Source organism: Tachyglossus aculeatus, chromosome 18 (genome assembly GCF_015852505.1).
Source record: "Tachyglossus aculeatus isolate mTacAcu1 chromosome 18, mTacAcu1.pri, whole genome shotgun sequence".
In the NCBI taxonomy this organism is placed as follows: domain Eukaryota; kingdom Metazoa; phylum Chordata; class Mammalia; order Monotremata; family Tachyglossidae; genus Tachyglossus; species Tachyglossus aculeatus.
Genome location: NC_052083.1, coordinates 39227287 through 39251560, shown reverse-complemented (window position 1 = coordinate 39251560; position 24274 = coordinate 39227287). Strand labels below are relative to the sequence as shown.

The window sequence follows — 24274 nt, the reverse complement described above, 5'->3', positions numbered from 1 at the left end:
GGGCAACCCCTCTGAGATGCCCTGCTGGATGAGTGGACATAATTGACAGGCCTAGCCACGCCTCAGACCCAAGCAATGATTCAGTTTGCTGGGGATCCTGATTTTGCATCCCTGCTAGAGGAAGTGGAAAGGAAGTGGAATTGAAAGAATGTACCCCCCCCCCCCCCGCCCCACGCCCCCAACCCTGTCTCTCTCTCCCTCACGAATGCACATTTCACATCCAAGAAAAACTTGGCTCGATTTTCTGCCTCAGATTCCTTACGATGGATGAAACGCGTAAACTGCTGCTGCTCCTGGAGTCGGATCCCAAGGTTTACACCCTGCCATTAGTTGGAATGTGAGTTTGGGGGAACTGTGGGAGTCTATCCCTGCCAGACCAGGGACTTCTCCAGAGTCCCCGGGGCAGGTTCTTGGGCTTGGAGCGGAGAAGTAGTGAGGCTTGTTACGGTGATAAAAGAGAATTTACCCCAATAATCGATCCCAGGAGCGTGTGAGGGAAGAAAGTTCCCCTGCTGAGGAGTCGCCCTACCTTCTGGGTAGGAATCTTAGCCGGAGCCGTGTCTGAAGTTTTGTCTCGACAAGGGGCATTTGGGGGTTGTGGGCCCACACTGCAGAGAAAAATTTCATCGGTGTCTGGGTTCATTTGTTGACTGATGGCCTGGGGTGGAGGGGGAGGTCTCCAGAGGGCTGCTGAATGGTGGATATCAGGAAGCTAGAGAATGTGTTTGTTGACCTTGGACTTTCCATCGTCCCTTCCAGCTGGCTGGCGGGCATCACTCACGTCTACAGTCCGCAGGTGTGGGCCTGCTGCCTGCGCTATACACTCAGCACCTCGATTCAAGAGAGGTGCGTGCATCTCTGCCTCCGCGGGGCTGGAGGGAAACTGGGGGATCCGACAGATTAGGGTTGATGATGTAGGTCTGCAAGGGTGGGTCATGATGGTGGTAGGGATACCGATTCAGTCCTGTAGCGTTCATAATCGAATCGCACTTAAGTAGGATTTTCAGAAAAGGATGAGAATGAGGCAGGTCTGTTTTTAAAGGGGATGTCACACCCCCAGCTATTTTCACTTCAGTGAAGTCACTTCATTTTTAGAGAAGCAGCAAGGCCTAGTGGATAGAGCACGGGCCTGGGAGACAGAAGGACCTGGATTCTAATTCCGGCCCTGCCGCTTGTCTGCTGTGTGACCTGGGGCAAAATCACTTTACTTCTCTGTGCCTCAGAGCTGTCCTGTGGGGGAGTTGCAAAGATAACCTGCTTCCATCCTGGATGGGTGGTTCAGTCAATCATATTTGAGTGCTTACTGTGTGCAGAGCTCTACGAAGCCCTTGGGAGACTACAGTATAACAAACACATTTCCTGCTCACAACGAGCTTATAGTCTAGAGGGGGAGACCGACATGACTATAAGTAGATAAATTACAGATATGAACAATAAGTGTTGTGGGGCTAGGACTGGGGATGAGTAAAGAGAGCAAGTCAGAGCAACACAGGAGGGAGTTGGAAGAAAAGGAAAAGAGGGCTTAGTTGGGGAAGGCCTCTTGGAGGAGATGCAGCTTCAATAAGGCTTTGGTGGCGGGAAGAGCAGTTGTCTGTTCAAATTGGGTTGCTCTTTGGGGCCAGCGGCAGGGGGCCTGGAGATGCTCAGAACCCCCTCACTGAATGAGGCTCCACCCAGGAACCCCAGAAAGTTTTGTGACTTCTTGTTCCTGAGTGTCTTTTGAGGGTTTACCTCCCCAGGTGCGCATAGCTGCCGTCCTGTGACTGTAAGAAACGTCATGGTGGGTCAGTCTGGTGACCCAACCAGGCTGACTCTCCCATCCCTATCCGGCTCAGCCGGCAACAGGAACTTTTCGGGGCCTCAAACAAAGCCACACTTTAAAAAGTCCGAGCCACAAACCCAACTGGGAGGATGTCTGTGCTTTTGCTGTCAGGGGCCGAGCCCACCCACTCTCAGGCCTGTTGGGTGGTAGCGGCTGATGTGGGGATGGGGGAGGGCAGCCACCCCGGACGACCGAGCTTTGACCGCATCCACTCAAATGGTGACCTTTCTCCTCCCCTCTTCCCCCCACACCCAGGGTTCTTTCGGAGTCCGGAAGCTTCGTCATCGTTCTCTACTCCCTGACCCACCCGGAGCCCGAGTTTTACGAATGCGTTCCCCAGAAGGGCCACTCGGGCCCCAAATTCCAACTCCTAACCAGCAACGAGACCTTTCATCTTTTCCAAGTAAGCCGGCTCTCCTGCATTAACGGGCGCCCCAATCAGTCAGTGGTATTTATTGAGCGCTTCCTGTGTGCAGAGAACTGTACTACGCACTTGGTAGAATACAGTACAACAGCAGGTAGACACGTTCCCTGCCTATCGACAAGGTGACCCAGAAGCACCTCGGCCAAAGAGGGGGAGATTTGAACCTCATCCCCCACCTCAATCACATCAGTTCGAGTCTTCCGATTCGAATCTTCCCACCGTCAGGAGTAGAAGTAGTCGTAGCATTTATGGAGCACCCCCCGGGTGTAGGGTACCGTACCAGATGCGGGGACATGTTCAGAATAACCAAGAGTCACGTTCCCTGCCCACAAGGATCTTACACCCTAACGGGAGATGGGCAAAACCAGTCAATCAATCAGTGGTATTTATTTAGTGCTTACTGTGTGCAGAGCACTGTATTAAGTGCTTGGGAGACTATAACAGAGTCGGTAGCCACATTCTAACCCCATTTTCAACCTGAGGGCTCAAAACCAGCAGACCTGGAGATATTTACCCTTCAGTGGGTTTGCCTGTCTTTGGGGCCTAGGCATAGAATTCATGGAAAAAAGGAAGAGAGGATACTCTCAAGGCGTGGGGTAAATTGATTTTTTTCATTTTCCTAGATTCTCCACTTGCTTCAAGTTCAGTCCATGACTTCTTTGGCTCTGAGAAGGGCTAGGGAAATAAATAAACGAAAAGCGTCTTGGCTTCCTGAGCCTAGTATTGAAGGCCTGGCAATATTCCAAATACCACCCTGGGTCTGGTGCTGGCCAGGCTCAATTCCCCAGCCATTGCATTTTTTCAGTCAACGCTATTTCAGTGCTTTCTGCGGGCCATGCATTATACTAGACACTTGGAAATGAACAATTTAGTGGAGTCTTTTTTTTTTTCAACCTCCCTCAGTATTTTAGTGTTTATTCCAGGCACTGTACGAAGCTCTGGGTTAGATATGGGTTAATCAGGTTGGACGCAGTCCCTGTCCCACATGGGGCTCACAGTCTTAATCCCCATTTTACAGACGAGGTCACTGAGGCACAGAGAAGTCAAGTGACTTATTCAGGTCACACAGCTGACAAGTATAGGTCCTAGTAGACCTCTCCTAGGAGGGGAGACAGATGTTGAAATCAGTTACTGATAGGTAAAGGAGCAAGTATGAGGATATGGACATCCGTCTAGACTATAAGCTCACTGTGGTCAGGGAACATGACTATCAACTCTGCTGTATTGTTCTCTCCCAGGCACTTAGTACAGTGCTCTGCACTCAGTAAATGCTCAGTAAGTACAATCGAAAGACATAAGGGCTGTAGGATGAATGTAAAGTGCTTAAGGAATCATTATATTCGGTCATTTATTGAGCACTTACTGTGTGCAGATCACTGTACTAATTGCTTGAGAGAGTACAATATAGCAATAAACAGGCACATTCCTTGCCCATAACGAGCTGACAGTCTAGTGGTCCCCAGCAGAGCTCACACTGATGGTGTTCTGTAGCCCATGGCCTCCAAACCCGGGCCCACCAGGTTCCTCCCCACCCGGCCTCTGTTTCAGGACGTCGAGCCTTCCGACCGACACCCCATCCCCTTCGAGCTGAGCAAGGGAGGCCAAGACGCTGAGGGAGAGCTCTTCCGCCGAGTTTCTGAGAGCATTTTGGCCGTGAGGTAAGTACGAGATTAGCTGCAGGTGTGGGTGTTTGGTGCGAAAACCGAACTGGTCGCCACAAGCCTCGCCTTGTGCTGCTTTGGGCCCCTCAGCCGAGTTGGTGCCCCAGAGCTGGGCACCCAATGACTCTGGCTGGTGGGATTCTCAGCGGACTCACCGAATCGGGGGTGCAGATTAGCTCCTTGGCGGGAAGGGGGTGTCCCAACGGGGTCTGATTCCCTCTCCCCCTCACGCTTGGAGTCGACAAGAAGAAGCCCACGAGGTGGATTTCCAGCTTGAATTTGCGCTCTTTGGAAGGGAATCCGTAATCTTCCCAAGCAAGCCATTCTTGGTCAAATGGAGCCCTTTCCTCACAGGTTTTCTGGCATGAACCAGAAGCCTTTGCCAGATATCCAAGGATGGAAGGCACCTTGGGCACTTGAAGCAGAAGTGTGCTGTGGTCACATGGGTTTCATGCGTGTCTGTGGTGCATGTGTGTGCTGCGTACGTATGCGGCTGTGTGCGTGTGTACTCTGAGCATGTGTGGGTGTGGTCTCGTCCTCTCCGCCTCCTCGTGAGGCTGGGAGTTCCCTCCACAGTCACTCTGTCTTTTTCTCTGTTTGTCTTCCTCTCTCTCCACACAACCAGCTCTTCTCAGAAGGCCTCTCCCGGCCCCCTCTCCATGAGCGACCAGGACTCCGGCATGGAGGACGAGGACCTCTCCCCCAGGCCGATGCCCAGTCCTCACCCCGTGGGTCAGCAGGTAAGCTGACGGGAACTCCGAAAGCGGGTTTTGGCTTCTGCTGGCCGGAGTCCCCCCATCCCACCGCGGGGATCCCCAGAAGGGAGAGCAGGGAGCTTATCCTCATTTCACAGCTGGGGAAACTGAGGCCCAGAGAGGCAGGGTAACGTGACTTGTCACACAGCAGGTCGGTGGAAGAGCCAGGGCTGGAACCTTGATCTCCTGACTCCCTCCTGCTTGCTCTTTCCTCTAGGCCAACCTGCCTCCTTCTAGGTGCGCCACTGAATAACAGATCCTTTGGAGTCAGAGTTGTTCTCGGGGTGCAATTCATTCATTCAGTCATATTTATTGAGTGCTTACTGTGTGCAGAGCACTGTACTAAGCGCAATATAGGGATACTGTTGCAAGTCCCTTGGTTTTCCAAGACAGAAAAAGAATCTGAGAAGCAGAGTGGCTTAGTGGATAGAGTATGGGGCTGGGACTCAGAAGGACTTGCGTTCTAATCCTAGCTCTGCCATGTGTCTGCTGTGTGACCTTGGGCAAGTCACTTCACTTCTCTGGGCCTCAGTTACCCCATCTGTAAAATGGGAATTAAGACTGTGAGCTGCATGTGGGACAGGGACTGCGTCCAACCTGATTAAGTTCTATCTACCCCAATGCTTAGAACAGTTCTTGGCATATAGTAAGCGCTCAACAAGTACAAGTACCATTAAAATAAAAAAAATCTGCCTCTCTGGTCACTGTTGAGCTGGGCTGCTTCTGACTCTTATGTTGGATTCTAATTTCCCATGGGAATTTTCCTTTGCAGAGTTCCAAAATCTGCCCTTCTGTTCCTGAGCTGTCCCTCGTCTTGGACGGCAGTTTCTTGGACTCAGCTCCTGCACCTAATCATCTGGTCGGGGCAAATCCTCCAAGCCCTCCCTCCTCGCTGCCTCCCCCCGGCTTCTCGGGCCCACAGTGCCGCAAGTTCTCTGAGGAGAGGCCGAGCTGGGGTCCCGGGCCCGGGGGCCCTTGGCGGGGGCCGACCAACCAGGCGGTCCCGGGGTCGCCCCCTCCGCCCACCCCCCGAGCAAAGCAGCCACCCGCACGGCCTCCGACGTGGAAGAGGGGGGATCCTCGGGGCCGGCAGATCCCTGGAGCACCGTCCTCGCCTCTGACCTCCATCCCCCGGCCTCCTACCAACCCGGCCGGATTGCCCCCCGGGGGGCCGCCGGTAGAAGCAGGGAGTCGGCCCCATCAAGACCTGGTCAGGCACAGAGGAGGACATCGCACATCATGCCCGAGACCGTTTTCTACTGGCCAACGGCCCCTGCCCCGTGGCCCCGGGCCCTTGCCTCCATCTCCAGGCTGGCCGATCGTGGGCCCTCCCTCACCCTCTGGCCACCTCTTGGACGTCTGCAGATGTTGTCGGTGCCACGGGCCTGCAGCGGGCCACCCAGGCGTGTGGCGGGGAGCGGGCAGCGCAGGTGACTGGCAGGCCCCGGGGGTCTGGTCGGAGGCCCTCCCTGAGGTTTGGTCCGAGGCTCCCGCAGAGGTCTGGTCAGAGGGCCCAGTGGAGAATGCGCGTTTGCCGCCCCAGCCTGGAACCGGCTGCCCGCTTCCTCTAGCGTGTGACCCAAGGAGCCCGCCCAGCCGAGGCCCGCATTGGGGCGAGGGGTCAAGCTCTCCCGCTGGGGCCTTCTCTTTCCCGCCACCCTGTGCCACCTGCACCCCCTCATCCCGGAAAGCATCGGCCGACGGGATGATGGGGCTGTCTCCGGAGGCCTACCGGATGCTCACGGAACAGGACCGGCAACTGAAACTGCTCCAGGCCCAGGTTGGTTCCCGAGGTCACCTCTGGCTTGTGCCCTGATGGGGTTGTCTAGGTCTTACTCAAACTAGGCAGAGGGTTTTATCCATTTTAAAAACTATTACTATTATTATTGTTATTAGTATTTTTAAAGTAAGTAACAGAGTTACAGAGTTTGAAGTCAGGAGACCCGGGTTCTAGTCCGGTACCTGCTGCTCTCCTCCTTGAGACCTTAAACCTCAGTTTCCTCACCTGTCGAATGGGGTAAGATACCCTGCTCTTCTTTCCTCTTAGACTGTGAACCCCATGTAGTACAGGGACTGTGTCCAATCCCATTGTCTGTGTCTACTCCAGTGCTTGGCCCAGAGTAAGTGCTTAATTAGTGCCTCGATGGAGGATGATGATGGGTGGGCCAGTGAGCCGCCCTGGGGCAGGGTGAGTTTTTGGAGCCCCTAAACTGAGCTGCCCCCAGTCTGAAGTTTTTCCTCAGGGGGAACATGTCCTGCTGGGGTGGGTCAATTGGGGCTGAAACTCGTATGTGCATCCTGGCCGAGAGCCCCCGCTGGTGCGACCACTGGGACCAACCAGGCCCCGAGCCTGGCTTCTGCTACCAGTGGCCTTAGGCCTCTAGAGTGTCTGCCTGCTTGCCTGCTACAAAACTGTCTGGCCCTTTCCCTGGGCCACCCATCTTCCTGAGAAAATAGTGGTAATGACAACTGTGCTAAGCAATAAGGAACCACAGGGTAACCAGATCAGACACAGTCCCTGTCCCACATGGGGCACGTCATCTGTCCCGTCCCCGTCTTGCAGATGAGGAAACCGAGCCCCAGAAAGGTCTGGAAACCGGCCCCAGGTCCCAACAGCAGGCCAGGGGGCAGGGCTGGGATTTGAATCCACATCTCCCGGCTTCCAGTTGTGGCAAAGGGCAGAGCTCTTTCGGAATTCTAAGTCCTCCGCCGGATTTGGGGGAGGCAGGCGGGTCCCCGGCTGATGTCAGCAGCCGGTGTGTGAGGCGATGGCTGATCCAAAGGTCCATTTCAGGCCTTACCCTGCGAGTGGTGGTGGCCGACGCCAGAAGTTGTTGGCAACCAGATCCCCCCCAATCCAGGGAGCAGAAGGTTCCGGCTTTGGTCACCAGAGGACATCTGTGCCAATCGCATTGATTGCAGGCCCCGCACTCTTCTTGCCCAATCGCATCTGCAGCCACAGGATGCTTGCAAGCAATCAGTGAATCAGTAGTATTTATTGAGCGCTTACTGCGTCCAGGACACTGTACTAAGCGTTCGGGAGAGTGCATTGCAAGAGAATTGGTAGACACAATCCCTGCTTGCAGCGAGCTCAATAATAATAATAATCATAATAATGATAATGATGGCATTAAGCACTTATTATGTGCAAAGCACTGTTCTAAGCGCTGGGGAGGTTACAAGGTGATCAGGTCGTCCCACAGGGGGCTCACAATCTTCATCCCCATTTTACAGATGAGGTAACTGAGGCACAGAGAAGTTAAGTGACTTGCCCAAAGTCACACAGCTGACAATTGGCGGAGCCGGAATTTGAACCAATGATCTCTGACTCCAAAGCCCCGGGCTCTTTCCACTGAGCCCTGCTGCTTCTCTGCTTAAATAAATGTACCCACCCTGGAGCTTGCAACCTCACACTCCCCTGCTCCCGCCACCCCATTTTGTTTCGGCCCCGGCGTAAGTGACGAGTACGCGTTCCAACCAACAGATTGAACGCTTGCTGGCCGCCCAGTCCCTCCTGGCAGGTCCACCCGTGGCTGATGACCAGCTGGAGGCCACCTCGGCGCCCATCGCCACCCGGGCGTCTCTGGAGCTGCCCGGCAGAGAGACCGTGAGCGTCGCCGTGAGCACAGGTGACTTCCCGCTGTTGGGGTTATGATGGTTGGCAGGAGGGTGGGGTGGTGGGGATCCAGGCCTCATCCCATCTCACGCCACCTCCCCTCCATCCAGTTGCGAGCCGAGACCAGCGAGAGTTGGGGGCCATTTGGCAAAACATTTGGAGGTCCAACTTTTCATTCATTCATTTGGCCATATTTATCGGGCGCTTACTGTGTGCAAAACACCGTACTAAGCACTTGGGAGAGTACAGTGTAACAATAGACACATTCCCCGTTCCCGTGAGCTTCAGTCGAGAGGAATTATTTTTCTAAATGTATCATTAGCCTCCCACTTTTCCCTTAAAAACACTGTGTTAAGTAACGTATGCAGCGTTCGCCTGGTCCAGCAAAGCTTGGCCTTTGCTCTTGGAAGCAAGTTGCCATGGCATCCACAAAAAAATGGTAGGATATTTGCTGATGAATGATAAAGCTCAATTCTTCAAAGGCCCAGGGCTTCCAGTTTGAAAGTGGGGGCAGGTTGGAAGGTTGGCATGGTTTATTGGATAGAGAATGGGCCTGAGAGTCAGAGGGTCTGGGTTCTAATCCCACATGTCTGCTGTGTGATCTCAGGCAAGTCACTTCACTTGGCGTACCCCCAAGTCCCTTGGCAAACCAGGGAAGTTTACTGGTGCCTGGCCTTAGACTACTGCCTGAGCAGGTTTCCCTCCAGAATCACTCTCGGACCCCTGCCCCTGAACCAGTTGCCCCGGCTTTGCGTCCCAGGCACCAGCCTGCTGTGGCAAGCACCGTGCGGTGGTCCGGAGGCAGCCCCCCCAGGGGACCAGCAGGACGCCTCGGTCCGAAGCCAAGACTGCAGCGGTGCCCTTGACGCCGACAGCGCCCGAGCCAGCCACGACCCCGATCCCGGAGGGAGCAACGGGGTCAGCAGCGAGGAGACCACGCCCGCACCTGGAGCTGTCGGGTGAGAGCCCAACTGCTCCCTGGGGGAGGGTGGGGAGCCTCTGCGGCAGGAGCTAGGGCAAACCCGGCCCACCCAGTGATCCCAGATATCCGGTGGCCAGGATCCACTCGGTGGGAATAGTGAGTTTCCATCCCTCTCCCCGACACACCCACACATTCCTAGAGCAACTCCTGCCCCTCCAGACTCGCATCCTCCTCTCCTCTCAGGATGCAGAGGACCAGAACGGGCTGGGCAGGATGCCCAGGCCTCAGCTGGTGCTGGCTCTGTTTCCTGGCCCCAGGGATGCATTTCAGGCCGAGCGATGCCCTGGGTCTCTGGGGAAGGGAGGGTGCACAGTCGGGCCCCGTCCTTGGCTTCCTGGGATGCAACCTTGAGGATCAAGGAGACCCGGGGCCAGGCTTCCAATAGGGATGCTGGTCGTCTCCCACAGTCCCAGAGCCAGTCCCGGCACCCCAGCAGATTCGGTCCTCCCGGAGGCAGTGACACCCGGGGCCCAGGAAGGGCTGGAATCGGGCCCGGTCATCCTCCTGGGGCAACCTCAACTGGGGGCCAGGGAGGAGAAGGAATTGGCTGCCTGCACAACATGGAAACCTTTCCAGAGTGAAGAAAAAATGGAATGTGTCTCTTGAAGGAAGAGAGAGTCAGAGAGAGAGAGAGAGTGTGTGTGTGTAAGAGAAGAAAGAGAACACAGGTGAACGAGAACTTCCAGAGTTTTCCAAGTTTCCAAGGCTTGCTTTTCCCCAGCCCCTAGTTGGACCAAGAGAGAATTCCAGAGGAGCCGAGAGAGGCCAGAATTAGGGCACAGTGGAACTGTCATTTAGAATGACTAGGCTTTATAGAAGTACGTTGACCAAATGAATCAGGCCGTTAGTCTCCCAGGACTTTTGTTTCTTTCCCATTCTCAGGGAAGAGCACTTATTCGGGGTCACCGAGCAAAAGCGGGCCTGGTCACTTGAGCAAGGCAGAGGTCTGAGCTGTTTCAGGTGACCGTGTTTCAGGATGTCTATGTGTGTGTGTCTTCCCCCACCCCACCCCACAGCTGCTCCTCCATGGGGGAAGATCCCGGACCCGTGGTCCTCCCCGCTTTGCCATCCGGAGAAAGCGTGAGCGTCTGCCTACAGGCAGGACCAGCGGAGGGCCCAAAAAAACCCTCGGTGCCGGCCAGCAGAGACCAAGTCCAGCCGGCCCAGGAGGCCACAGGGGGCCGGCCCAGCACCCCCTCGGAGAGCCGGCAACTCTACCAGGATTTACTGGTAAGCACTGTGGGACTGGGGGGTTGCACGGGTGTTATTTGTGAAGTGCTTACTATGTGCCATCATCAATCGTATTTATTGAGCGCTTACTGTGTGCAGAGCACTGTACTAAGCGCTTGGGAAGTACAAGTTGGCAACATATAGAGACGGTCCCTACCCAACAGTGGGCTCAGCAGTTACAGGGTAATCAGGTTGGACACAGTCCATGTCCCACGTGGGGCTCACAGTTTTAATCTGAGGTCGCTGGTCGTACTGACTCCTTCAGGCTTCCCAAAGGGCTCCATATCACATTCCCCTGATGGCCACTTCACCTCTCCTAGGCTACCTGACACACACATTCGCATGCAAACACACAAACACACACACACAGCACTAATGTTTGTATCCTTATGTTCTGTTGCATTCCCCTACCTCCAGTTTTTTATTTTGCTTTTATTGGTGTTAAGGCCCTGCTGAGAGCTCACCTCCTCCAGGAGGCCTTCCCAGACTGAGCCCCCTCCTTCCTCTCCCCCTCGTCCCCCTCTCGATCCCCCCATCTTACCTCCTTCCCTTCCCCACAGCGCCTGTATATATGTATATATGTTTGTACATATTTATTACTCTATTTATTTTACTTGTACATATCTATTCTATTTATTTTATTTTGTTAGTATGTTTGGTTTTTTTTTTTTTTTCTCTGTCTCCCCCTTTTAGACTGTGAGCCCAATGTTGGGTAGGGACTGTCTCTATATGTTGCCAATTTGCACTTCCCAAGCGCTTAGTACAGTGCTCTGCACATAGTAAGCGCTCAATAAATATGATTGATTGATTGATTGGTGTTTGTGAAGCACTTACTAGGTGCCAGGCACTGTACTCCACCTCCCCATCCCCCCTCCTTACCTCCTTCCCCTCCCCACAGCACCTGTATATATGTTTGTACGGATTTATTACTCTTATTTTATTTGTACATATTTATTCTATTTTTTATTTTGTTAATGTGTCTTGTTTAGTTGTCTGTCTCCCACTTCTAGACTGAGGGCCTGCTGTTGGGTAGGGACCGTCCCTATATGTTGCCAACTTGTACTTCCCAAGCGCTTTGTAGAGTGCTCTGCACACAGTAAGCGCTCAATAAATACGATTGATTGAATGAATGTACTAAACACTGGGGTAAATACAAGGTAATCGGTTGGACACAGTCCCTGTCCCACATGGGGCTCAGAGTCTTAATCCCCATTTCACAGGTGAGGTCACTGAAGCACAGAGAAGTGAAGTGGCTTGCCCCAGGTCACACAGCAGACAAGGGGCGGAGCCAGGATAAGAACCCAGATGCTTCTGATTTCCACGTCTGTGCTTTTTCCACTAGGCCGTGCTGCTTTTCCAACTCACTGTAATTCATTGTAACGTCTGTCTTCCCCAGCTAGACTGTAAAATAAATGAGTGACTTATGCTATTTACAAGTGCTGACTCTGACCTTACACAGACTTTGTACCCCTCAGGACTTCCAGTCTGAGGGAGGAAGAGCAGGGGTCTTATTCAATCGTATTTATTGAGGGCTTACTGTGTGCAGAGCACTGTACTAAGCACTTGGGAAGTCCAAGTTGGCAACATATAGAGACGGTCCCTACCCAACAGTGGGCTCATCCCCATTTAGAGAAGAGGAGACCAAGACCTAAGGTGCCTTAGCCCAAGGTCCCAGAGCAGGGACTAGAATCAATCTGTCGTATTTAATTGAGCACTTAAACGTGCAGAGCCCTGAGCTAAGCACTTGGGAAAGTACAGTAGTTAATAGACACAATCCCTGCCCTCAAAGATCTTCCACTCTGCTGTGTGCAGAGCACTGTAATGAGCACTTAGGGGAGTATAGTAAATAGGATCCCAGTCCTCCCCCGAGTTGAGTGGGGGAGGCAGCCATTGAAATGGTTTACAGACCGAAAGTGGTCCTCAGAGGCAGGGGATTGGGCTCCCCACCAATCTGGGGCAACAATGCCAATCCCTCAAGCTGAATGACCCCAGAGCTCTGCCAGGGCCCAAGAAGCAGCGTGGCCTAGTGGAAAGAGCACAGACGTGGAAATCAGGAGCATCTGGGTTCTTATCCTGACTCCGCCTCTTGTTGATTGATGTGTCCAGAGTCTGGGAGGGAAGGAGGGTCCAGCCTTCCACAAGTCCCTTGGACATTCAAATCCATGGCTGCCAGGGAAAGCCTGAGACATTGTCTTACTTGAATGCTTTCTTGCTTTTCCCAGAAACTTCCTAAGCTCTTTAAGTGCCACTCAACAGGGAATTTGGTGTTTCCACTTGGAAATTAAGATTTGGCCAAATTCTAGTTGGTCACTCAGCCTGAGCTGGGGTAGATCTATACCACCCCATGAGCGGGCACCAAGTCTACCCATTCCGGTGGCATTGGGTTTGTCACTTTGGCAGTAGTGGCAGTGGTCACCTAGTGCCGGTTACTGGTCTTGGCGGTTGGGAAGTCCCACGGCATTCCCAACCCGATTCCCGACACCCCCAGAGCTTCTGCTCTACTGACTCATGCGCCCTGGGGCAAATGCGAGTGGGATTTCTAGGCCCCTTCAGTCGTTCCGGGCTCTCTCCGGTAGGGTCAAGTGAAACATCTCCTGAACGCCTCATCTGAGGAGACCACCCGCCCATGCCCAGAAGCAGAGTCAGTGTGCCAAGATGATGCTCCCTCTGGAACCCGGGGCAGCACCAAGCAAAGATCAGGTGACCCCAGCGAGAAAGATCAAGATGGTGTCCTAAGCGCCACCCTCAAGCAATTGAAGAGCCTCGGGGTGACCCTGGATTCACCCAGCCACGTGAGACAAGGCGAGGCCAGAGTGGAGCATGCCAGGTGGGTGACAGGAGGCAAGCTCACCACATCCCCCAAGTGCGGGGCAGATAGGGCTATCTATAAGCCCCTCCTGGGATCCGGTAGTGCCACTCCACCCAAGGCGGGGAGTAGTCAAGACTGTCTTCAAGCCCTTTTTTCCATTGCATCGGTGGTTTTGTCTCCTTGGGTTATATGTGGTGCCCACCCTCGTTTCTCCATGCCCTCTGCCTGTCCCAACTGGCTAAACCTGGTCACTGGGACCCCCAGAGGGCTCGTGCTGTGTCTATTGATCAGGGCACACCCTGAGCTTTGGGAGCACAGTCTGATCCCAGCATTCACAGGCATCAAATTGGCCCAGCAAGAAAGCCTCCGTGGAAATGGGGGGACCATACTGGGGTGGGGGCTGGCTGCACGAGTTCCTTAGTGCCCCTCACAGAAACTCGACAGACAGGAGGAAGTAGTCACGGGTAGCCCGCCACGAATGGCCGTGCCCCTGACGTGCCGCGACAGAAGGCCGCAGCCGTGCCTCCTGTCCCCCCCAAGCCCCCAGAGCCCACTGACCAGTCTTCCACGGTGTCTTTCAGCGTCCTGGCCTGCATCAGCCCGGCAGCGGTTCTCTCCGGCTTGAACTACGTGTCTTTCTCCAACGTGGGCGTGAGCGGGCTCCACCCCAGCGGCGCGGACCTCAGCATGGAGGCCAACGCCATCGCCCTCAAGTACCTGAGCGAGAGCCAGCTGGCGCAGCTCTCCTTCGGCCGCGCGGCCCCCGGGCCCCCAGATGCGGCCCCCGGGTCCCCCGTGGCTCCCAGGCCCACGGACTGGAGCCTGTTGGGCCTCAGCGCCATCTCTCCCAGCAACATGTCATTCGCGACCAGGACGTACATGAAGAGGTACGGCCTCCTTCAGGGAGACTGCGGTGACTGCAGTGACCGCGGTGACTGGGAACTCCGGCCCCCGACGGGCACTGGTGGCATGCCGGGAGCCGCCCCTCCCCAACTTGGCGGCCCTGCCGACCCCCCCGGAGCCGACCCCTGCTCTCTGACCCAGCCCGACGCACCTGTCCTCAGGAACATCACCAACGGGGCGGGCCGGCCGAAGGGGCCTCCCGGGGCCACGGACTGGCTGCCCGTCCCGAGAGCCGGGCTCCTGGCTGGCAAGGTGGCCTTCACTCGGCACCCCGACCAGGAAAATCAGAGAGAGCCTGCGCTGTTTCCTGATGGACTGCAAGCTTCTGGAACCTTCCGGCACATGGACAGCATCAACTCGGTGGGCACCTTCTTGGATATCGGGCGCCTCCGCCAGCTGCCCAAGCTGTTCTGACCCTAGAGCAGCCGGGGACGCCTCCCCGGGAGTGTTTTGGAGACCCCCTTTCCCTCTGCCCACCACACCTGCCTGCCTCCTCCGTCACGGCAGCAACCCCGGGGAACCCCAGCGGCTTTACCCGCACGGTCCAGACAGCCGCTCAGTGCCCCGCGATCCAAGAAAGCCCGGGCCTCCTCACGCCCCCCGATTCGGAGCAGGTCCCCACTATTCCCCGGCTCCAGCCAGAACATTCTGGAAAGTGGCCATCAGCAGCGTCCGCGCTGGACGCTCTTACTAAGTTGGATTGCTTTGAGTGGTTTTCAAATTAGTATATTCGGTTAATTAACTCACAAACTCTGGGATCCTAGTATTACAAATGCTTCTTTTTTATGAGCGCTTAGCCAGACGGCAGCCTAGCTGTGTCAGAACTATTAAATTATTGCGTGAAACTGAGTGGCTGGTGGTCTTGCAGGTGGTTTTTTTGTTTTGTTTTAGGGTTTTTTTTTTTGGTAAAGCTTGAATAAAAAGTATTCAGATGGACCCATTCGCTTGCTGATGTGGCAGGATGCTGAGCTGTTTTTGGAGCAGGAGTCCGGCTCGCTGAGCTAAGCATAACCGGATGGGATGGACAGACGTCAAATGGATGTTCTCCTGGCCGTGGGCCAGCCCTGCATGCTCCATGTACCCAGGGCAGGCTCCTATCTTTCCAGCATGGCAGCGAGGTTGGTGAAGGAGGGAGTTGGCAAAGGGGTTAAGCAGTCAGACTCTCCTGGCCAGAGCTCCAGGCGGTTATGTGTTGGACCAGCCTGGACCCATCCCCCGTCCCTTCAGTGGTGATGATTCAGGGCTTGCTGGGAATGCCCCGCCAACCCAAACCCCTCTCCCATCCTGCCCCTTCTCCAAATGATGACTCATTTAGCATCTCCCCCCGAAAGGGCTCCTGCCCGCTCACCGGTGGCACTGGGGAGGGAACTGCTCCGTTCCCGGGAGGCATCCTCCAGCCCCCGGGCACGGACCCCCTGCAGCCGCGTGGAACTCCATCCCCGGGTTCGGCAATCCCTTCTTGCACGGACTCCGGGCAGGGAGAGGGCCGATCGGGCTCATCTACCCTGTTCTGGGACCGTGGGCTGGAAGGTGCTGGCCTTCAATCTAAGGCTGGGGACCCCTCCTGGAGCCCCCCCCCCCGGGGTGTGGGGGTGGTCAGCATAGAATGTGGGTGGGCACACATTATCCCACTTTGTGGACGACAATGGTCTCAATGAATGGCCTGCACCTACCGAGATCTGGCTGGAGCTTATATGATACCTTCTCTTCCCCCAGCCCTCCCAACTTCTCTCCACCTACTCCTCTTAGAGGCCCAGTCCTCTCCAGCCTCCCCCAACTTTCCCCAACCCCCGCAGTTCTCCCCCTCACCCAGCTCCCCCGGGGACCCCAGCCTGGCCCTCTTCTGCAAACATCTCCCTCCTGCTTCTGTCTAACTCCAGCCCCGAGCAGCCCTGAGGAAATCCTCTGAGGAAATCCTGTTTTCCTACTTCCTGCCATGGGGGAGGGGTTGGGGGCTGGGGAGGCCCTAAGGCCTGGTTGGGATGAAGCAGGAGGGGCGGGACCACCCCACAGGAAGAAGTCCCTTGCGGAAATCACTGCAGGAGGGGCTTGTAAGGAGAGAGGAACCAGGCTGGAGCAGGCGTGAGATCACAATAATTGTGCCAATTTACAGCCCAATGGGCAAAGCGCAGTACTGGGGGCCAGGAGACCTGGATTCTAGGTTCGGTTCCGCTGTGCCCCTGGCCCCCGGGGTGACCTTGAGCAAGGGTCCTAAACTCTCCGGCCTTCAGTTTCCTGTCAAATGGGGATAATAACCCCTGCCTCTCCCACCTCCTGGACATGTTGTGAGGTTGAAATGAGATCTTTGATGTAAAATAGCTTTGCGGGATTTGGAGGCCCTGCAGTGACTCTCTGTGTTGGGTGTTGGCAGATCCAAACTGTAGATTGTAGTTTTACTTTTATAAATGACGTTGTAAACCCAGAGGGGCCGGGATTGTGTACTGTCTAGCATGGCACAAATTAAACTCTACAGTGTGACCTAATGGAAAGAGCACAGAACTGGGAATCAGATGATCTGGATTCTAACCCTGGCTCAGCCACTTGTCTGCTGTGTGAGTGAACTTAGTCAAGTCCCTTAACTTCTTTGTGCCTCAGTTTTTTCATCGCTGAAGCAGCGTGGTTCAGTGGAAAGAGCACGGGCTTTGGAGTCAGATGTCATGGGTACAAATCCTGGCTCCGCCAATTGTCAGCTGTGTGACTTTGAGCGAGTCACTTCACTTCTCTGGGCCTCAGTTCCCTCATCTGTAAAATGGGGGTTAATGTGAGCCCCCCGTGGGACAACCTGATCACCTTGTAACCTCCCCAGTGCTTAGAACAGTGCTTGGCACATAGTAAGCGCTTAATGCCATCATTATTATTATCACTATTATTACTTAGACTGTGAGCCCCATATGCCTTGTATTTACACTAGCACTTAGTACAGTGGTCAGCACATAGTAAGCACTAAACAAATACCACAATTATTATTACAGATTATTAGGTGCCATTGTTCTGGTGCTGTTAGTGGAACCTCCATTCCAGTGCTCTTAAGTGAGTTGGGTACTCCCAAGTGCTTAATACAGTGCTCTGCACTCACCAAGTGCTCAATAAATATGAATGAATGAATATTGGGGGGAGAGTCACCTATGCAGTTATGAGAGCAACTTCTCATAACCAACTTTTGCATAAGCAACTTTTGTCCCCCAAGTGGCTGCTCACCATGCCTCTTGAACCCCACCCTTGGTTCTGACAGGATATTGGGTATGGGGGAAAGATTTGGGGGGGCAGGTGGCTGAGAGTTTGGGGGATACTGTCCCATGCTCCGCCTCTGTTTCCTGAACTGTCCCATGCTTGAGGAATTCCTCAGGTTTCTCCTCTATTCTCCACACCCAGCCATTTGTTCTCAGAGTTCAATCAATCAGTGAATCAATCAATTGTATTTATTGAGCATTTATGGTGTGCAGAGCTTCTCTATTCCCTACCTCTTGTCTCTGGGGCTTTGTCTCTTGTCTATCTGGACTTAGCACTTAGTACAGCGACCTGTACACAGTGAATACCATTAATTGCCTCTACCTCTCTGTGCCTCAGTTTCTCCACCTCTAAGTGTCAATCTCTCTCTGGGTCTCCTGCACCAGTCCCTCCCACCCCGCCTCCTTTCTCTGCCCTGGGCAGCCCAAGAACTGTCGGGAGGGATGGGCAAAGGCTGGGAGGGTGGAAATGAGGGACAAAATGGGTTATCCAGGAAATCCTTAATCTCCCAGCTCAGGCCAGTCCAGCCCAGTCCACCCCAGTCTAGACCTCCCGCCATCTGGAACGTTTCCTGTGTCCGGAGAGAAGACCCGCTGAAACCGGGCGCGTTTCCTGGCCCGGGGGTCGCTGAACTCCTTTCCACCTTCCCCGCCCACCCCTCTCCCTCCCCTAGACGGAGGGGGAGGAGGGTCCAGGAGAGATACCAACCATTTCCTATTTTCCATTGCGAGGCGGAAGAGGGAGGAGGAGGGGAGGCGACGTAACGAGATCCCCAGGGGGTGGGGGTGAGGTAAGGAGACCCCTGAGGAGGGAGGATGAGGAAGGATGAGGAGGTGGCTGAGGACCACCCAGGGGCCCGTGGAGTCGGGGTCGACCTGAAGGTGTAGATGCGGAATATCATGGATGGGAGTGGGGAATTTTTCCCCTCAAGAAAATTGCGGGTGGGGGTGGCAGGGAGGATACAAACTCTCAGTAGAGACTGCATTTACCAGAGAAATTAGTAGTACTGTAACTAATCATCATTAGGACTTTACCACTATTTCTACTACCACTACTACTATTAGTTCAGGTCACGCTGTATCGTCTTGTTATAACGCGCCCAGAAAGTTCGCTCCGCTCAGACTCTGCCCACGGCCCAGGGACCATATCACCTGATCTGATAGGACCTAGCCCAGCCCTTAGCACAGTGCTTGGCACATAGATTTGAATGAATATTGCTATTATTGTTGCCATTATTTCCAGGCTCCCCGCCCTCGCTCCTCTCCTCGTTTCACCGCCCTTCGCCCACTCAGACCTCCGGTCTCTCGATTCGACTCCCAACGTAGTAGCTCATTGTGCTAACCCTGTCTGCAACTCTCTACCCCCCTTCAAAGTGTCCTAAAAAAGCCCCCACTGCCTCCTCCTTCTCCTCCTTTTCCTCCTCTTCCTTCACCTCCTCCCTTCTAAGAGCATGGGCTTTGGAGTCATAAGTCATGGGTTCAAATGCCGGGTCCACCAACTGTCAGCTGTGTGACTTTGGGCAAGTCACTTAACTTCTCTGTGCCTCAGTTACCTCATCTGTAAAATGGGGATTAAGACTGTGAGCCCCACGTGGGACAACCTGATCACCTTGTAACCTCCCCAGTGCTTAGAACAGTGCTTTGCACATAGTAAGCACTTAACAAATGCCAATTATTATTCTTATTATTCTCCTTCTCCCCTTCCTCCTCCTTCTCCTCCTCTTCCTTCACTTTCTCTCCTTTCTCCTTCTCCTCTTCTTCCTTCTCTCTTACCTCCTCCTCCTCCACCCCTTCCTCCTCTTCCTCTTCTTCCTTCTCTCTCCCCTTCCTCCTCCTCCTCTTCTTCCTTCTCCTCTTCTTCCTCCTTTTCCTCCTCTTCCTCCTCCTCCTCCTTTTCCTCCTTTCTCCTCCTCCTCCACCTCTTCCTCTTCCCCCACTTCTTTCTCCTCCTGCTCCTCCTCATCTCTCCTCCACCACCTCCCGGGTCTTGTCATCCCACCCTCCATCCGAGTTCTCGTTGGTTATGTCCATGTATTTATGTTATGGATTGAATTTATGTCCACCCTCTTCACTCTTTTACCTCCTGTACAAAAGGGCCTTGTTTTGGCCCATGTCCCCATTAGATGGTCACCACCTCCTTGTCAGCAGGAGTGTGTGGAGAGCTGTCCACCTCCCTCACTGTGCTATCACTCACACACACAAACACACACAGCGATATACACACACCCCCAACATGCACCCTCCCCAACCCCGGGAAATGAAGTCTTGAGCCCCGGAAGAACATGCCTCACTCTTACCAGGCAGAGGGGTTTGCCAGGAGCAAGTCTTTCTCAGTAATTAGTGCAGTGATGTACACATAATAATTGCCCAATCAATACTGCTACTGCCACTACTGATGCTGCTTACTATCACTACTACTATCATTTCTAGACTGTGAGCCTGCTGTTGGGTGGAGACCGTCTCTATATGTTGCCAACTTGTACTTCCCAAGTGCTTAGTACAGTGCTCTGCACACAGTAAGCGCTCAATAAATACGATTGAATGAATGATGAATTTCTACTACTGCTACTACTATTCATTCATTCAATTCATTCAATCCTATTTATTGAGTGCTTACTGAGAAGCAGCGTGGCTCAGTGGAACGAGCACGGGCTTTGGAGTCAGAGGTCATGGGTTCAAATCCCAGCTCCGCCAATTGTCAGCTGTGTGACTTTGGGCAAGTCACAACTTCTCTGTGCCTCAGTTACCTCATCTGTAAAATGAGGACTAAGACTGTGAGCCCCAGGTGGGACAACCTGATCACCTTGTATCCCCCCAGTGCTTAGAACAGTGCTTGGCACATAGTAAGCGCTTAACATATACCATCATTATTATTACTATTATTACTGTGTCCAAAGTATTATGCTAAGAGCTTGGGAGAGTACAGTACAAGAAACAGACACATTCCCTGCCCACAGTGAGCTCAGACTGCTACTACTGCTTTTACTACTATTGCTAATTCATTCATTCATTCAGTCGTATTTATTGAGCACTTACTGTGTGCCGAGCACTGTACTAAGCGCTTGGGAAGTACAAGTTGGCAACACATAGAGATGGTACCTACCCAACAATGGGCTCACAGTCTAGAAGGGGGAGACAAAAAACAAAACAAAACATGTGTACAGGTGTCAAGTCGTCAGAATAAATAGAAATAAAGCTAGATGCACATCATTAACAAAATAAATAGAGTAGTAAATATGTAATTCTGCTGCTTCTACTACTACTGCTACTACCGCCAAGGCCCTACTGAGAGCTCACCTCCTCCAGGAGGCCTTCCCAGACTGAGCCCCCTCCTTCCTCTCCCCCTCCTCCCTCGTCCATCCCCCTCCCTTACCTCCTTCCCTTCTCCACAGCACCTGTATATATGTATATATGTTTGTACGTATTTATTACTCTATTTTACTTGTACATATCTATTCTATTTTATTTTGTTAATATGTTTTGTTCTCTGTCTCCCCCTTCTAGACTGTGAGCCCACTGTTGGGTGGGGACTGTCTCTATATGTTGCCAACTTGTACTTCCCAAGTGCTCAGTACAGTGCTCTGCACACAGTAAGCACTCAATAAATACGATTGATTGAAACGGAGTCGCATAGTTGCACGAGAAGGGAGATAGAGACTACGGGCAGAAATTCAGCGGTAGAGATGGACATAGAAACACGGAGGTCCAGAGACCCAAATCAATCAATCGTATTTATTGAGCGCTTACTGTGTGCAGAGCACTGTACTAAGCGCTTGGGAAGTACAAGTTGGCAACATATAGAGACAGTCCCTACCCAACGGTGGGTTCACAGTCTAAAAGAGGGAGACAGAGAACAAAACCAAACATACTAACAAAATAAAATAAATAGAATAGATATGTACAAGTAAAATAAATAAATAAATAGCAAAAACTCGGAGATGCAGAGACCCAGAGGCAGAAACTCGGAGATGCAGAGACCCAGAGACAGAAACTCGGAGATGCAGAGACCCAGAGGCCGAAGCACAGAGGTCGAGACTCGGAGGGGCAGAAACTCGGAGGTGCAGCGACCCAGAGAGACAGAAGCAGAGACTCGGAGGCGTAGAGAGACAGACAGGGGCCTAGACTGAGAGCTCACCTCCTCCAGGAGGCCTTCCCAGACTGAGCCCCTTCCTTCCTCTCCCCCTCGTCCCCCTCTCCATCCCCCCATCTTACCTCCTTCCCTTCCCCACAGCACCTGTATATATGTATATATGTTTGCACATATTTATTAATCTATTTGTTTATTTATTTTACTTGTACATATCTATTCTATTTATTTTATTTTGTTAGTATGTTTGGTTTTGTTCTCTGTCTCCCCCTTTTAGACTGTGAGCCCACTGTTGGGTAGGGACTGTCTCTATATGTTGCCAATTTGTACTTCCCAAGAGCTTAGTCCAGTGCTCTGCACATAGTAAGCGCTCAGTAAATACTATTGTTGATGATGATGATGATATGTATATATGTTTGTACATATTTATTACTCTATTTTACTTGTACATATCTATTCTATTTATTTTATTTTGTTAGTATGTTTGGTTTTGTTCTCTGTCTCCCCCTTTTAGACTGTGAGCCCACTGTTGGGTAGGGACTGTCTCTATATGTTGCCAATTTGTACTTCCCAAGAGCTTAGTCCAGTGCTCTGCACATAGTAAGCGCTCAGTAAATACGATTGATGATGATGATGATGATATGTATATATGTTTGTACATATTTATTACTCTATTTTACTTGTACATATCTATTCTATTTATTTTATTTTGTTAGTATGTTTGGTTTTGTTCTCTGTCTCCCCCTTTTTAGACTGTGAGCCCACTGTTGGGTAGGGACTGTCTCTCTATGTTGCCAACTTGTACTTCCCAAGCGCTTAGTCCAGTGCTCTGCACACAGTAAGCGCTCAATAAATACGATTGATTGATTGATTTATTAGGCTCGGAGATGCAGGGACAAGGCAGCAGAGATGGAGATGGCGAGAGGGAGTGAGGCCCCACGGGTCTCGCATTCCCACGAGGCCTACTCCTGTCTCTGCCGCCTCTTTTTAAGAGCATCAAGGCCCACCCCCCTCTATACGGGGAGACGGTCGGCATTCCGCAGTTCTTCCTAGAGCCGATCCCTGCAATCATTTTCCGCTCCCCGCCGATAAAGCGGCCCAATAATAATGAATCATATTCCGTAAATAATGGGCTCGGGTCCTTATCGGGGCGGGAGGACTGTGCCGGTGGCTTATCTCCGCGGCCCACCTTGCCCAGAGCCCGGCTTGGCGCTAACGAGAAAGGGGCGGGGGGCGGGGAGGGTTAGGGGGGGAGTCGGCCCAGCGCCTCCCAGCCCAAAGGGGGAGGGGGGGCGAGGGTGGGGGGGAGGGGACAAGGATGGGGGGGCAAGCGGCCCTGAATAGGCCTCAAAATGGCTTTTCCCTCTGACAAGCAAATGGTGAGTGTCTCTTTTTTGCGCAAAGCAGCCACAACCACATCAACAGAAACCCCTTTTCTCAGACTTGCTCCCCCCTCCCCATCTCCTCTGCCAGCCCCCCTCCCCTCCAATAACTTTCTTTTGTTTTCCAGGTTCCTTTCGAACCCCGTTATACACACACACACACACACCTTCCTTCCTTGCTTGCTTTTGTGTGTGTGCGTCTGTGTGTGTGTGTGTGTGTGTGTGTTGGCTCATAAGATGAAATACGCAAGAGGGTGGTTTACCCCCTCAGTTGTGTGTGTAGGGGGAGATTGGGTGGGTGGGTGGGCGTGGGGTGGGGTTCTGTGGGGCTTTTCAGATGGGGGTTTCTGCGGGCTGCTTGTCGTCTGGGTTCCGTGGGGATTTCGTCGACTGGATTAAGCGCGGAAGGGTTTTCAGGGGTGTTTCGCGGGGTGTGCGGTTATCTTTTCGACTGGATTTTGGTGGCGTTGCGGTGTGCGGGGGTTGCGGAGGGTGTGTGTGTCTGCGCCGGCCGGATGCTGTGTACGTGGGTCTTTTTCGTTTTTGTCTGGCAGGTCCCCTCACCCCCAGACTCCGGAGTAGGAGGTGGGGGCTCCCCCTGGTTTGAGGCTGATTTAGGGGGGTGGGAGGAGGACAGGCTGGATGGGGACGGGGGGTCTTGGGGGGTAGGGGCAGAAAACGAACCTGTCGCCCTCCCCTCCCTGTTCAATCGCCTTCAGAGGCGGAGATTCCGTCTCTACCGACGGCTCCAATTCGGATCCGGGCGGGGACAGAGATGGGAAACTTTCCCACCAACGCCCATCCCGGGCCCTCCCGCACCCCGGACGGCTGTTATCTAATAATAATAATGATGATGTGGCATTTGTTAAGCGCTTATTGTGTGCCAAGCACTGTTCTAGGCGCTGGGGGGGATACAAGGTGATCAGGTTGGCCCACGTGGGGCTCACAGTCTTCATCCCCATTTGACAGATGAGGTCACTGATTTGCTCCGGAGGGTCGCGGAGTGGGGGAGGCTCTCATTGAACGCGGGGGGTTCTAGCTAGAACCGCGGCGGTGGGCTTTAGCGTTCAGAGACATCCTGGGCCTAATTATCAGTGTTAGCACGACCGTGAAGTTGCTTAGCGCCAAGAGCCCGGGTTTGGGTGTCAGAGGACGTGGGTTCTAATCCCGGCTCCGCCACCTGTCTGCTGTGTGACCTTGGGCGACCCGCTTAACTTCTCCGTGCCTCGGTTACCTCCTCCGGAAAATGGGGATTAAGACTGTGAGCCCCATGTGGGACAACGCGATTACGACTGTGAGCCCACTGTTGGGTAGGGACTGTCTCTATATGTTGCCAATTTGTACTTCCCAAGTGCTTAGTACAGTGCTCTGCACAT

The 24274-nt window shown here is 53.3% G+C and overlaps 1 protein-coding gene across 1 annotated transcript in view; it reads left to right on the top strand.

The window, feature by feature from the left end:
• Positions 1-15089, top strand: part of STIL (STIL centriolar assembly protein) — a 32925-nt gene extending 17836 nt beyond the window's left edge. Inside the window, exons 8-18 of the mRNA XM_038760166.1 lie at positions 254-337; positions 760-846; positions 2078-2225; positions 3795-3904; positions 4533-4647; positions 5435-6442; positions 8147-8291; positions 9039-9237; positions 10277-10490; positions 13067-13317; positions 13881-15089. Of these exons, the coding sequence (XP_038616094.1) occupies positions 254-337; positions 760-846; positions 2078-2225; positions 3795-3904; positions 4533-4647; positions 5435-6442; positions 8147-8291; positions 9039-9237; positions 10277-10490; positions 13067-13317; positions 13881-14616 (3097 nt within the window). The 3' untranslated portion in view covers positions 14617-15089. The remainder of the gene's footprint in view (positions 1-253; positions 338-759; positions 847-2077; positions 2226-3794; positions 3905-4532; positions 4648-5434; positions 6443-8146; positions 8292-9038; positions 9238-10276; positions 10491-13066; positions 13318-13880) is intronic.
• Positions 15090-24274: the final 9185 nt, after the last annotated feature.